We start from the raw sequence: 15,990 nt of genomic DNA, 5'->3' as shown, positions 1-15,990 counted from the left end.
GAATACCTGCCACTGTTGGAGCGTCTCAGGGTCGAGCGGTGTTCTCTAGGCTCTCAGAGTGACTTAGAGCGCGGTGCCGGGTTGGGACACCCTAGGTGTGGCAGTATCGGGGTGGGGTGGGAGGAGGGAAGGACTCTCCAGAAGAAAAGGGGCTGCGTCTGGCTTCTTGGAGCTCCACGACGCCCCGGTCTCCAGCGCTTCCTTCCATGGCCGCTGAGCCCAGGGCTTTCCCTGCCCAGCAGCGGGAAGGAATCTTCTAAAACCTCTTTTGTTCACCTGCTTACAAGCCGGCAGTGGCTCCTGCTGCATTTGGGATAAACCTCAAGCTCCTTTGCATTACCCACAAGGTTCCTGGGGAACTGGTCCCAGCCGTCCTCCAGCCTCGCCCCCTCCTTGAGCTCCTGGAACACACTCAGCCTTGGCTCATCTGGCGGCCTTTGCTCTACCTGGAACACTTGTCCTGGTTTGCCCCCGAATCCTGGCCTCAACTCAAATGCCACTTTCCTTTTGAGCTTTCTTCCTCTTCCTCTCCTCACATCTTCCTGTTTACCTTTCTCGTAGCACCCATCACATCCTCCCACTCCCACCAGTGGAACTAGACTCTGCCAGGGCAGGGGCCCCAGCTGTCTTGGCCTTGGCTGGCTGTCTCCCCAGCGCTTAGCTCTGTCCTCTGCACTTAGCAGGTGCTCAGGGAGATTTGTGGAGTGGATTGATGAGACTTATGTTAGAGAATTTGAACCTCACCCTGAAGGTGATGGGGGCCTGTCAGATGGCAGGAGAGAGCAGCTGTCAGGTCTGTCTTTTAAGAAGATATTCTTAGTGGTGTGGATGCTGATTTAGAGGAGGATGGGATGGGGACCTGTTCGAAAGCTAATCTGGTTATCTAGAAGAATTAGCTCCTTTTCTTTTTTTTGGCTTGAGGCAGTATATGTTATTTCTTATTCATGTCAGGTACGACAGTCAGCATGGGGTAGGGGCCTTGATCCATGCAGTCGTTCAGGGGCCCAGGCTGGCTGACCTAGACTCTACCCCCTCAACCCATTCTGGGTATCCGGTCCCGGGCGCAGGTGGAGAAGATGCACATAGAGGGTTGGAGGGAGGTTTTTACGGGTCAGGTTTAGAAGTGGTAGATAACCTTCCACCCACATTTCCTGGACCACAAGCTGTCTCATAACCCTGCCTAGATGCGGGGCGGTGGCAGCGGGGTTTGCTGGAGAGGGGCTGGGAAATGTAGTCCCTGGGAAACAGCTGCCCAGAAATGTCTAGATTAGAATATTCCAATGCCCAGATAAGGCTTTAAGAAGAAGAGATATATCTGTGAGAAATTTGGGAGAGATGGGGTGTCGGTGAGATGGTGACAGAGTATGAGAGAGGTGATGACTCACTTTTCTTTCTTATTGTTGATTGAGATGACTTTGTTTTGTGTCTTATTGTTGACCGAGTGATGACTCTTACTTTTCTTTCTTATTGTTGGCTGTGAGAGTGGGAGAGGATTTTGTTTTGAAGCCTGCCCTGGGGGGTAGCTATCTGAGTCTGAAGCTTGAGAGGATGATCAGGGCCCTGAGGTGCTTGTTTGGGAGTTGTTGGGTGGTGTAGGCCATGGCTCCAGGAGTGGGTCAGATCCAAAGAGGAGTCTGGGGGTGGAACCCTGGGGAAATCAGGCCTTCGGGGACTGGTGGAAAGTGGCATCTCAGGGGAGAATGAGGAGCAGCAGCCAGAGAGGAAGGCAGACACAATAAATGGTGGATGGATGGATCTAATGATGAGGATAACTGTTGGATCTTGTTAATGTCCGGATTTGGTAAAATAGAGATGGCAGCCCTATTCTTAGGCTAGTTCCCAAAATTTGGGGGTCAGATTTTATTTGTCTCGGAAGTCTGAGCATCTGGTGTTTACTCGCCTACATGATTCTGAGTTTTCTTGTTCATTCTTCGCCTTTCCCTTTTCCTTGTGATTTACACAGGAGAGTTTCTTGAACCTTCCTTCTCTGACTGTTTCTGGGTGGCATAAGGGAGAGTGGGTGTGGTTGGCTGCATTTTCTATGCTTTTTTCCCTGAGACTCTCCTTGTCTTCATGAACCGCAGGGTCACTTGTTTCAGAAGTAGCTCATCACTTGCTTTTTGCCCATTGGTGACAGCTGGGAAGGGTCCCAGGTCCCTGACTTCCATCCTGTGCTTAGGGGACAGTAAGCACTGTGATCAACAGCACAGCCCAGGACAAGCCTGTTTTGTTTCAACTCTGGCTCTGCTTCTTGCTAGCTGGGTGATCTTGGGCAAGTTACAGTTGTCCCTTGGCATCCCTGGGGGATTGGTTCCAGGATCCCCTCGGATACCAAAATCTGGGGATGCTCAAGTCCCTTATATAAAATGGTGCAATATTTGCATATAATGTACGCATATCCTACCATATGCTTTAAATTATCTCCAGATTACTTATACCTAATACTATGTAAATAGTATGTAAATAGTTATACTGTATTGTTTAGAGAATAATGACAAGAAAAAAAGTCTACATTTTCAGTACAGACACAACCATCCTAGTCCTTTCGGTCATCAGTTGCTTGAATCCTCGGATTTGGAGGGACAACTGTACTTTATATCTGAGCTTTAGTTCCATCATCTGCTAAATGGGGATAATAATATCACCCACCTCCTAGGCTTGTTGAGGACTGAGTGAGTTAACTCACAAAACATTTAAGCAATCCCTGGTTTGTGGTAAATGCTCAACAAGTTTTAGCAGCCATCATTGTAATGATTAGATATATTTGGCTCTGGCGGCACCAGATTATTAGCCCCTCTGCCTAGAATGTTTTTCCCTTCTCTCCTTGCCTGGATCTTCCTCAACCCTATTTGGCTCAGGCTTTATACATTCCAGGGACCCTCCCTTGATTGCTTCCCCACTTCCGTCAGGCTCAGGTGCCCCTCCTCTCCAGGCTGATGTATTCTGAGCACAGCTGACCTTGCACTTCCCACTCCATTTCAGAGTCATCTCTATGTCCTTCACCTCCACTAGATGAGAGGAGAGGAGTCAGAATGACTCCAAGGTTTTTTGATCGGTCCAGTGGAAGAGGGAAGTTGCCTTTTACTGAGATGAGGGAGCCGGTGGGAGGTGCAGGTTTGAGGAGTTAATCAGGTGTTCGGTTTTCTTTTGAGATGCTTATAATAAGCATGGCATGTGAGGTATGGCAGTGACTGAGTCAAGCAAATGCTATTTGCCTAACTCTTCCCGGTCCTGTTGACCTGGGCGATTATTTCAAGTCTTATCTTTGGATCATTGGGGCATAGTGCCAGGGCCTGGCTCACAGTGAGGCCTCAATAGGGGCTTATTGATGGAAAAAATGAAGGGGAGGAAGCAGAAAAAAGGGCTGGGCCTCAGAAGTGTGTATGGGTGTGTGTAAACACCTATAACCGTAAGGCGTCAACACTCATTTATTCAGCCAATGTTTAAGTGCCTCTGAAGTGCCCAGTGACTGGTATGCTGTGACTCATCTTGTGACTGGTGAGTTTGTAAATAAGCATTATGTTTTATCTTTGCATAGACATACTGCTTTTTCTCTGGTGCTTCTAAACAATGTCAGGAACTGTTCCTGAAAAATTTATCTTAAAGACTGATGTTACCATCTGTTTTAGTTTGCTCAGGCTGCCATAACAGACTGGGTGGCTTAAACAATCAAATTTATTTTCTCATGATCTAGAGGCTAGAAGTTAGAGATCAAGTGTTAGTTATTTCTGAGGCCTCTCTTCTTGGCTGGTAGATGGCTGTCTTCTCCCTGTGTCCTTAACGTTGTCCCTTTGTACATGTCTGTGTCCTAACCCCCTCTTCTTAAGGACACCCGTCAGATTGGATTGGCCCCTCACCAGTGATCTCATTTTAACTTAATCACCTCTTTAAAGACTGTTTCCAAATACAGTTACTTCTAAGGTACTGGAGTTAGGACTTCAACATAAGAATTTTGGGAAGATACAGTTCAGCTGTGACACCAACTCTGCTTTTTTTCAGGAAGAACTGTAGGAACAGTCACAGCTTGACGACCGATCACAACCTGAGTGTGCTGAGAACTCACGGTGTGGACCACCTCAGCTACAGTGAGCTCTGCCAGCTCTTGTTTCAGAACGACCCCTGGCTTTTGCCGGATGTGAGTGCCAGGAGGGGGTGGGTGTGTGCGCAAGTAATTGAGGAGAGGTCAGAAGGTTGGAAGATGGGAAATATTATTGCATAAGAGAAGCTACGGACCCCATTGTGACCACTGGGGTCTGCCTGATGGAGCTCTGGATTGAATCCTGCCCTCTACTAATTTTTAGATCTTTGACCTTGGGCCAACCTTACCCCTTCTTGAAGCGTCCTTTCTTTCTGTGTCAGTTGGGCTAGTACCTCGTTTGCAGGGCTTCTGTAAGGTTGAGGGAGTCTGTTTGTCCAGTGGCTGTAGCAAGATGTTATTTACACAGAGCTGAGGGGATGAGAGACTCCAGGCAGCCCCTCCCTGTCCAGCAAGACTTGGAACCATGCAGGTATCACTGGACCCAGTTGGGTCTGTGGAGAAGCTTCCCAGAGCTGCTGACAGGCAGGTGATGTGCTCTCTACTAATTCGGTCACACCCATGGAATTTTGAACTTTAGTTGATGTGAATTCTCATATAGCATTTCAGATGTTAACCACTTGTTTTGAAGCTTCCCACAATGATGATGTACTAGTTTGGGTCCTTAGAGAAGCAGACACCAAGGTGGGGTTAGCAGTGCAAGAGATTTATTGGGGATGGAACAGAAGAATGTAGGAGAGCCTTCAGCAGTGATGCAGGTCTGACCTCTGTGGCAGGAGAGAGGGAAAGAAGGGGACTGGGTCAGAAGAGATTCTGACTGCAGCACAACTCCAAGGAAGCTTCCACCTGGCCAACAGGAAGTTCTGAGGTAAAGTTGATGTTGGAGGCATCCTGCATCTCCCCAGAACATTGTGCTTGGTCTTTGCTGGGAGCAGCCTGTGGGAATGTGGTGAATAAGGTAGTGGCTCCAGAGAGCAGCAGCTGGGCTGAGAGTTAATTGTGCTCTGCAGCAGATCTGAGTGATGCATTCCTGTGGCCAGCACAGGTTCTATAAGATGCCCTGGCACTGTTTCTAGGATGAGGTAATGGAGATTAGATTGGCATATTTTAATGAAAATTCTTCCACATTATTCAATTAAAATTGCCCATTTGAGAAAGGTGCTACATAGTGTAGTGACTGGTGCATAATAGGTAGTAACTTTTTTCTTTTGCCTTTTGAAAATGAGTATTGATTTAATTAAGCTAACCTTTATTGAATATCTATGACGGGTTAGGCACTGGTGATAAGGAGATAAAAGACCCCATTTTGCCCTTCCGGGAAACACATTTACTGGGTGAGACAGGTCAGCAGATAATTGCAAGATGCTGTTTAGATGCTCCAGTTGAAATCAGTGCTCTGATCTTGGGGGCACAGTTTGGACACTGGAGAAGGCATTCTGGAGTGTGTGGTGCCTGCTCTGGGTGCTGAAGGTTAAATAAAGGTGTGAAGGTCTGGGAAGGGGGAGCTGTGCACAGAGGGGAGGGAACCTGGCATGATCAGGGGACAGCAGGTAGATCCGTGCAACCTGGCTTTAGGATGGGAGACAGGGAGAAAGAGAAATAGGTGGTCAGAGGCTCATCCACTCAGCCTTTTGTATCACAGGAAGGAGTTAGAGGGGAGTTGTGTTTGGAGAGTGGACATGAATGTTTTAGAGAGACGGTCTTGTCAGGAGAGTGAGAAATGAATCAGAGGTGACCAGTCTGGAGCATGTGTAGCCTCTGTCTGCTTGGGTCTGCAGGTTGGCTCAGACCACGGTGCCAGCAAATGGGAGCTGAGACCGTAAACTTGGATCCAGTGTGGCTTTCCTGCCAGGATTTCTGCTCTCAGGCTAGTCCCCTATCAGATGACCACTTGGGGGCTGCCACCATGAATCAAATACCCACTATGTTCAGGCATTGTATTAGCCACTTCATCTGTTTCCCATTTAATCCTCACAATAGCCCAGTGAGGTAGGTGGCATTATTCTCATCTGAGGTATTAAAAAACTGAATCTCAGCTGATGAGTGACTTGCCCAAGGTCACACAGCTTGCAAATGGCAGAATCAGGGTTGGGTCCCAGCCTCTCTCGCCTTTCCCCTCAGGGCTTCCATCTCCAGAGTGGGGTTCCTGCTGTTCTAAGTCTGGGTTCCACAGCCCTCTGCTACATTTCTACATCTTGCTCAAAATAATGCCTGTAAATTGATGGTTGGGCCCCTGGTGGTCTTGGGCCTGGTTCCTATCACCAAGAATTTGTGGTGTAGAGAAGGAGCAGTTGATTCAAGTTCAAGTCCCAGCTTTGCCAACAAAGTTCAACAGATGTGCCAGATGTGGTAGATAGCTCTGTGAGCTAGATCAGGCCGGTTAACTTCTCTGAGTCTCAGTTTGCACTTGAGAAGTGAAAAGGCTGTATTTGGCCTTCTCTCAGATGCTCTAAATCCTCAGAGGCTCTTTGACCCTGAATTGTAGAAAAGAGAGTTGGGAGAAACTGGGGCCTGGGTAGGGGAGAGGCAGAGAATCATTGGGGGAAGTGTGTAGGTAGTAAATAAGTCTTGTTAGGATGCTGCTATGTGATTTACATTAAAATGTCTCATGTGAAGGGAGCCACTCTGATCAGGTTGAAGTTCTTTTGGATTTTGCCGGTGGAGGGGCTTGTTCTGAGCAGTCTGCTGTCCACTCAGTTCCCATTTTAGCCAACAACATATTAGCAGCCGTCTGTGCAGAGTGAGGGATGTTCTCATAGCCGTGTGGATGACGGAATCACAGCTTTGGCTGGGTCTCTAGAGGAACCTCTTCTAACCAGTGGACTGGTCAGTAGGGATGTGGTGTCGCGTGAGGCCTTCCTAAACCTTTTTCTCTTCTCTGTCAACAGATCTGCCTTCACTACAACAAAGGAGATGGACCCTACGGCTCTTGTACCTTTCAAAAGCAGTGTATCAAACTCCATGTCTGCCAGTATTTTTCACAGGGTGAATGCAAGTTTGGCACTGGCTGTAAGAGATCTCATGATTTCTCTAATTCTGAGAATCTGGAAAAATTGGAGAAGTTGGGTATGAGCTCGGACCTGGTGAGCAGGCTGCCTTCCATTTACAGAAATGCTCATGACATCAAGAATAAGAGCTCTACCCCCAGCAGAGGGCACCTTCCTCCCCCGGACCCACAGGGGACTTCGGGTAAGGCCCTGGATTCCAGCTGGCCATTAAATGGAAGTGTGACTTTGGGCAAGTCTGTGCTTCTTTTAGTAAAACACAGTTGGTGATCCCTTCCTAGGGAGTGGGGGTTGTGACAGGTGATACTAAATAGGGAGGGTTTGTTAATGAGTTGTACATGCTTATATGGTGGTAGGTGTGTGTAGGGTAAATGTAATTACTAGGTAAAGGCTCATTGGAGTGCTACTGGTAAAGGTAAACTTGGAAAGCAACTTAATGCCCTTTTTATATTACAATTCCTATAATTAACCTAAAATTAAGGAGGTTTCATTTTGAGATGTAGGCTTTCTACTTATTGCTTTTGTTCTTGCTATTGGTACCCAATTCTGGTAGTTCATTAACAAGTACTTGCTATTAGAATCAAATCTAGTTTGTAAAACGTAGCCCTCCACTCACCCGCTGGGGTCATCACAGCCTTAGATACAGAAGGAATCTCAAGCCATCTCTGGGGCTGGCCCTGTGGCCAAGTGGTTAAGTTCATGTGCTCCACCTTTGGCAGCCTGGGGTTCTCCAGTTTGGATCCCGGGCGCGGACTTATGCACCACTCATTGTGCCATGCTGAGGTGGCATCCCACATAGAAAAACTAGAATGACCTACAACTAGGATATACAACTATGTACTGGGGCTTTGGGGAGGAAAAAAAATAGGAGGAAGATTGGCAACAGATGTTAGCTTAGGGCCAATCTTCCGCACCAAAAAGCATACCTTAAAAAAAAAAAGAATCAATTCTAGTTTGTAAAATGTCACCCTCCACTCGCCCTGTGGGATCATCACAGCCTTAGATATGGAAGGAATCTCAAAAGCCATCTAAATGAGTAGGACAGTGGTCCTCCCTTTATTAAATAAAAGGTGTCCCAGGTATCACACCTGGAGATTCTGATTGAGTCACTCTGGGGTAGAGCCAGGCACTTGTGTTTTTAAATGGGTCTCCTAGTGAATTGGGTGCACAGCCAGAGCTGAGAAGAGAGCCCTCCATGGTGTCCTGGATTTGGCTTCCTGGCTCCTCCCTAAAGTGCAGACGGCCCACCTGCATGTCTGAGGGTTGTTTCATCCCGAACGTTATAGGATTTTGTGAGGTTGCTTTGCCCACTTTCATCTTGTATAGAGAGATGAACGAATCCTTTTTTCTCTCCTCTACACCTTGAACTACTCCAACCCCATATCAGAAGCTTTGATGGAAGTTGATGTGTCTTTTTGGTGTTTCTTTGTAGAAAAAAGAGATAGTTCCGGTTCTGTGTCCCCAAATACTATGAACCAAGAGGAGAGTGATCAGATCTGCTTGTACCATATCTGGAAAAGTTGTAGCTTTCAAGGTAAGTCAGAGGAAACCCCTTCATCCACTTGTGGGTGGGATAACTGCTTCTCCAGGTCCCCTCCTCCATCCAGAGGAGTCAGGGCCTTCTTAATCCTGAGCTGGAGAGGCACTTTGGCTGCACCAATTCTGAAGCAATTTTGATGGGGAATTGAGGATAGTAGGTATTACTTGAGATTCTAAATTGCAGATGAGTTTTTGGAACATACCTTTGATACACGCAGCAAGTGAGTGTCAAGTGTTGACCCTTGGTCAGCTTAGCATGAGGTCACAGGCCTGCACAAGACATGGATGCCCAGTCTAGTGGGAACAAAGATAAGCATCCCTCATAAAGGTGGTCATAGACTTAGAGATGCCTTAGAAACTGGGAAGGCCCTCCCTGAGGAGGAGACACCCATGTTTGCTCTTAAGGGACAAGTAATTGTTTAAGTTGGGGGTTTCTCTCCACAGTTCTTTATCCAGAGGTAGCAATTCTTGTGTGTGTGTGTTTGTATTTTCACTAAACCTTTGTTTTCTTCTTACTGCTGTCCTGGGCTTTGACTGAAGAAAAATTTCTTCTCAAATTCGGTGACTCCTTAAAAAACAACCACCCAAATTTCTTGTTTTGTTTTCAGTCTTTAAAAGCTACTCAAACAATTCATGAATACTTTCACTTTGTAAAAGAGTCAAATAATACAGAGTAAAGTCTGAAGTCCTCCTTCAACCTTCCCCGAAGGTAAACATGTGCTGTGTGGTCATGCTATTTGTTTTACATATTTTTCAACAGAAGGGAACATGTGATATGTATTACTTAACCTGCTTCCTTTACTTAACATCGTGTCTTAGAGATTTTTTCCATGTTAGTATGTGTAAGTCCACCTTGTTTTTAAAAACAGCTTTGTTGTATTTGATTAGAGTAATGTTCCCTTGAGCATCTGAGTACACATGTGTATTTCCATAGATAGATTCCCGGAAATGGGGTGCTGGGTCAGGGAATATGTGCTGTATACACATATATATGCATGTTTTTAAAGTCGGCATTATTGAGATATGTTATACACAATAAAATGCACCCATTTTAGGTGTGCACTCAAGTTTTGGTAAATATGTGTGCCCATGTAACCATCGCTACAATCTAGATATGGAACAATTTCCTCATTCCAAAAATTTCCCTTGTGCCCCTATACAGTTCATCGTCACCCCCCAATTTCCCAACCCCAGGCAATCCCTGATCTACTTTTTGTCCCTGTAGATTAAATTTGTCTTTTCTACAGTTTAATATAAATTTAATCATAACGCATGTATTCTCTTGTACTGTCTTCTGTCACTCAGTGGGTTTTTGAGATTTGGTCATGCTGGCATAGCCATAGTTTGTTCCTTTTTATTGCTGAGTAGTATTCCATTGCATGGATTGATTACAATTTATTGATCCATTTATATGTTGATGAATATTTAGGTTGTTTATAGTTTTTGGCTTTTACAAATAAAGCTTCTATAAATATTCATGTACAAGTTTTTGTTTGGATATATGTTTTCACTTCTCTTGGGTAAAGACCCAGAAGTGAATTACTGCATCATATGATAAATGTGTTTAACTTTATAAGAAACTGCCAGACTGTCTTCCAAAATGGATATAATATTTCACCTTCCCACCAGCAATGTATAAGAGTTCCGGTTGCTTTGCATCCTTGTCAATGCTTAGTATTGTCAGTCTTTTAAATTTTAGCTATTCTAATTAATGAGTAGTGATATCTCATTGTGGTTTTAATTTGTATCTCCCTGATGATTAATGATATTTAAAATTTATTTTCATGTGTTTATTGGCCATTTGTACCTCTTCTGTGAAGTGTCTGTTTAAATCTTTTGCCTATTTTTTATATATAACAGCTTTATTGAGATATTGAGTATAATTCACATACTATACAGTTCACTCATTTAATAGTTTTTAGTATAGTCACAGAATTGTGCAACCACCATCTCAGTCAATATTAGAGCATTTTCATCACCTCCAAAGAAACCCTGTAGCCATTGGCAGTTACTCCCGATTCTCCCCTCCCCCCAGCTTCTGGCAACCACGAATTTATGTTGTCTCTATGGCTTTACCTGGATATTTCGTATAAACAAACTCATACAATATGAGGTCTTTTGTCACTCTCTTGCCCATTTTTTGTGGATTGTTTGGTCTCTTGTTATTGAGTTGTAACAGTTTTTAGACATTCTTTTTACAAGTCTTTGTCAGAGATAGGTATTGAAAATATATTTTCCCAGTCTGTGTCTTTCATGTTCATTTTCTTTATGGTGTCTTTTGAAGAATAGAAATTTTAATATTGATGTCCATCTTAATAGTTTTTTCTTTTTACAGTTTGTTTTTTCTGTCTTAAAAATCTTTGCCTATTCCAAGCCCACAAAAATGTTTCCCCTATGTTTTTTTCCTAAAAGTTTTGTAGTTTTATGTTTAAGTCTAGCTGTTACTCCTGATCTGTTTACTAATTGTCTCCTTAGGTATTGATTCTTCTGTGTGAGTAGCTGCCTGTCCGTGTTATTTTTCCTATGTATTGAGTGACTCTTGGTTGTCTACTCGTGTTGGCTCTTGAGAAGCCCTGTGCCTGATGGAGAATGCTGATTCTGATTCCAGGCTTAATGTCGGGGGGAGAAACAGTACATCTTGCTTGCTGGGGTGGGTAGTTAGTGTGTATCCTAGGACTGGGGTGGGGACTTTGATGGCTCTCATGTGCTTCTCTCTCTCTCCAACCCTTGTATCCACACTCATGTTCCATGGGGCAAATGACAAGGTTGCCCAGCACAAGCAAGGCACTGAAGGAGTGCCTGCTCCAGTGGGTTCCAAGTATCTTTCTAACTAATAGCATATATCTTGGAGGTAGGTCTGTATCAGAATGCAGAGAGCTTCCCATTGCCTGCCTGTCTTTGCTGTCTTCCTTTCTTCTCACAACATTCCTCTGGACGGATGTACCAGAACCTCATATAGGATATCAAAAGGTAGAGAGAGAGTATGGGCAGCATTCCAGGTGAGGGGCCAGCACGAGCCAAGGTGAGGCAGGTGGGAAGTGCAAGGGAGCAGCTGGCTGGAAACCGTAGACCTCAGCTGTTGTGTGTATATCAGCAGGGGCAGAGTAGTGTGTGTAAGTACCTTCAGGCACGTGGGGATGTGCTGAGCAGAGGGTGAGTGTGATAGCAGCTAGAAAGATCAAAGTGGGCTGGAACCATGCCGTTGACCCACCTGTGGTCAGATGTTTAGGGTTGGGATGGATTTCTAGTTGAGATGAATCTGGCTCCATTTCTGGTGACCGCTACCCATCCACATGCCACATATATAGCAATAATGCTTAGTCAGACTGCCCCGTGCAGGGATGGAGCCTTTGACCTTTTCATGAAAACATTCCCAGGTCAGTGGGCAGCACCCACACCCATTGAGAACCATGGGGCTAGGCCATGCTATGTATTACCAAGATGTCTTACTTCTTTATATTTTTATTTTAGGTAAGTGCAATAAAGTTCATTTCCATTTGCCATATCGTTGGCAATTCTTGGACAGAGGCAAGTGGAAGGATTTGGACAAAATGGAGCTTATTGAAGAGGCATATAGCAATCCCAGGAAAGACAGGTATGAAATACGTCACTTGTGTCTGCTTCATGTCTGACTTTTCTGTGCAGTGCAGGAAGTTTAGACACAGCAGGATTTAGTTTTGATTGCCTACACACACACACGCACACACACTTGAGCAGCCTGGTCTGGAGGTGGAAGCTCTGGGATGGAAATTGGAAGTTAATGTTCATACTGTCAGTTTGGTGCCTCTGTTCTCCCACTTTCCCTCCTTTCGGGGAGGAGCTATGGGAAAAAGACCTGGTGGTAGCAAGTAAGTTCTCAATTACTTGCTGCTAAGATTGATCACGTACATATATGCTCACTGATTAGTGCAGAAAAGTGAGAGGCAATCATTTGTGAAATTGTAGCCTTTGCTTGTAAAGTCATACAGTTATTTATTGTTCAGCCTTTAACTTTTTAATTTTTCAAAGTTTGTCCCTGTATTTTCAGAAAGTCCTGAGTAGCCTTATTTTCAAATACTATATCTTGGATTGAACTTGCTTTATGTTGCCAATAAGAGACTTTGAGCCTACTTTTTGAGTGGATAAAATAAATTTGTGCTTAGAGTGCAATTATGTGCAAATTGCTACTGATAAAGTGTCTGAAACAAATTGTCCCCCTTTGGAAGATTAAACGGCTCACACACCACCCCTTATCTTTCTCTTTTTTTTCTGAGGCAAAATTTGCACAGAGTGAAGTGCACAGATATTAAATTCAGTGAGTTTTGACAAATGCATACACTCGTGTAGCCAACACTCTGATCCAGATCATTTTCATCACCCTAGAAAGTCCCCTTCTAGTGAGTGCCCACCCCCATAGGCCACCACTGTTTTGACGTCTATCACCGTAGATTAGTCTTGCCTGTTCTGGGACCTCATCTGATGGAGCCATAGCTGTACTGTTGGGCCTGGCATCTTTCTCTCATCACTCTGTTCTCGAGACTCATGCGAATTGTGCTTGTCTTCTGGTGCACATGCCCACAGGCGTCTGTAGGGTAGCTGTTCAGGGAAGAAACTTCTGGGAGGTAGGCCGGGTCCATCCTCAACTCTGCCAGGTGATGCCAGGTTGTTTTCCAAAGTGGTTGTACCACTTTCCCACCCCCATTAGCAGCCTGTAGTGACACATCTCCCTAATGTTTGATATTGCCTGTCATCTGAACTCTTGCCAGTCTGGGGTGTACAGTGCTATCTCAGTTTGCGTGTCCCTGATTCCTAATGAGGTAAAGTGTCTTCATGTGTTTATTGGCCATTTGTGCTTCCTCTGCTGTGAAATGTTTTTCCTTGTAGTTTGCCCGTTTGCCTGGCAGGGGAGGTTATGTTTTTAGCTATTTATTTAGTTTTAGGAATTCTTTAAATTTCTGGAAGTTAATTGTGTGTTGAAAATGAACTCTTCCTGTCAGCTTATGGTATCTTTTAATGAAGAAAGGTGTTTAGCCGTCTTTTCCACATGGTTTTATACTTTTTGTGCTGTAAGAAATCCTTCCTTATCCAAAGACCATAAAGAAATTTTCGTGAATTTTCTTTTAAAAGTCTTAACATTTTAAGGGCTGTATTTAGTCTCGCCTTGCATGTGGTGAAGTATGGGTCCAGTTTCATTCTTATGCAGATGAATTACCAGTTTTGCCAAAGATGACTTTTTAAAAAATTATTTAAAATTTTTTAAATTGTGGTAAAATATACATAACTTAAAATTTACCATCTTAACCTTTTTTTTTTTTTGAGGAAGATTAGCCTTGAGCTAACTGCTGCCAATCCTCCTCTTTTTGCTGAGGAAGACTGGCCCTGAGCTAACATCCTGCCCATCTTCCTCTACTTTATATGTGGGATGCCTACCACAGCATGGTGTGCCAAGCAGGGTGCCATGTCGGCACCAGGGATCCAAACCGGTGAACCCCGGGCGGCCAAAGTGGAACGTGCACACTTAACTGCTGCTCCACCAGGCCGGCCCCCATCTTAACTATTTTTAAGTGTACGGTTTGGTGACATTAAGTGCATTCACATTGTTGTGCAGCCATCGCCACTATCCGCTTCCAAAAGTTTGTTTTTAAAGCCATCAAGACTGAGCCAAATTTGGCAAAACGTTAACACATTTTATAGTTTATCTTCAGACTCAGTTGCCCAACACTACTTTTTAAAGTAGGCCATCTTTTTTCCACCTATTTTCAGTGCCACCTGTGTCAGGTGCCAATTAGCAAACACACCTGAGTCTGTTTCTGGCCTCTTCTGTTTCATTGGTCCGTTTGTATCAATACCACACTGTCTTACCTTGTAGATCTTTTTAGTAAGTTTTGGTATCTGTTAAGGCAAATCCGCACCTTGTTTTTCTTCACATTGTCTTGGCTCTTCTTGGCCTTTTGCTTCTCTTTAGAAATTTTAAAATCTGGCCTATAGGGGTGGGCACTGATGAGTTTTTCATGGAAAACTTGGTATAATATTTTAAATTGGAACTTGATTGACTGTTGTCAGTTTGGGAGAGTTGACATCTTTATGATGCTGTACTTTCTGTTCATATACCTGGTAGCATCTCATTTATTTAATCTTCTTTAGTATCTTTCAATAGTTCTATTATTTTCTCCGTTGAAATCTTGTATATCTTTTGTTAGTTTTTTTTCCTTTAGGGATCTGTTACCTTCTTCACTTCCTTTTTCAAAAAAATATTTTTTAAAGTTATATTTTCCGTCTGCTGATGCATGGAAATGCAATTGGCTTTTGTAGAATCTTGTTTCCTGCATGTTTACTAAAACATCTTAATTCAAATAAATTATCAATATTCTTTTGAGTTATCTGTATAGTTATCTATATATTCTTGTTATATAGAAATTAATATAATCTGTGAATAGCATTTTTATTTCTTAAACATTTGATTTCTTTTTATTGACTTATTGTAGTGCCAGGATCTCCTGTATCATGCTGAATACAAGTCATGATAGCTGGAATATTATTCCTTTTTACTTTCTTTCGTTCTTAATTTTAAAACAAGTAACTGTTTAATGTTTCACCTTGAGCATGAGTAAATGTTTGGAACCTTTGGCCTTGTTAAGGAATTCTAATTTTGTCCCTAGTATGCTAGGAGTTGTTTTTTTTGAAATTGTATATGGAAGTTGAATTTTATTGAGTGCTGTTTCTATATTAATTAAGAGCTCCTGTTTTGTTCTCCTTTACTTGTTAATGCAGTGAATTACGATAATTTTCTAGTACTGTCTACCACATTCCTGGGCTTAAAGTCATACTTAGCTGGGATGCACAGACACACAGACAAACACACTGCTAAATTTAGACACCAGTAATTGGTTTAAGATTTTTGCATTTATGTTTGAGTAAGATTGGTCTATAATTGTTTCATATTATCATTGCCTAATTTATATCTTAAGAAGTTTCTAGCCTCATAAAAAAGAGGTTGGGATGGTTTCTTTTTCTGTTCTCTGAAAAAATTTACATAAAATTAGAATTGTTTTTTCCTGAATGATTGATCATGTATCTATAAGAATATCTAGGCCTAATGTTTAATTTGTGAGAAGATTTTAAACTGCTGACCCAATTTCTTGTAATTGTTATAGGGCAAGTCAGCTTTTCTATTTTTCTTTGCATTGATTTTGGTAAGTTTATGTTTTTCTCCAGGAGTTTGTTCATTTTCAAACGAATTGTCATAAAGCTGCTTGTAATATCCCTTTTAGGTCTATGGCATCTTTAATTTTGTCCCCTTTTACATTTCTAATATTTTTCTCCCCCCTCCTTTTTTGTTGAACAATCTTGAAGAGATTTATTAATTTTATTAGTATTTTTCTTTTTTTTCATAAGAACCAACTCCTGTCCTTTTGATCTCATATATTAGAT

At 43.2% G+C, this 15,990-nt stretch overlaps 1 protein-coding gene across 1 annotated transcript in view; it reads left to right on the top strand.

Moving 5' to 3' along the window:
• Positions 1–15,990, top strand: part of PARP12 (poly(ADP-ribose) polymerase family member 12) — a 38,338-nt gene that overhangs the window by 1,265 nt on the left and 21,083 nt on the right. Inside the window, exons 2-5 of the mRNA XM_014859197.3 lie at positions 4,000–4,135; positions 6,925–7,225; positions 8,474–8,575; positions 12,052–12,175. Coding sequence (XP_014714683.3) covers positions 4,000–4,135; positions 6,925–7,225; positions 8,474–8,575; positions 12,052–12,175 — 663 coding nt within the window. The remainder of the gene's footprint in view (positions 1–3,999; positions 4,136–6,924; positions 7,226–8,473; positions 8,576–12,051; positions 12,176–15,990) is intronic.

The sequence above is a fragment of the Equus asinus genome, chromosome 1, assembly GCF_041296235.1.
Source record: "Equus asinus isolate D_3611 breed Donkey chromosome 1, EquAss-T2T_v2, whole genome shotgun sequence".
Lineage (NCBI taxonomy): Eukaryota > Metazoa > Chordata > Mammalia > Perissodactyla > Equidae > Equus > Equus asinus.
This window is presented reverse-complemented; position numbering and strand designations above follow the sequence as displayed.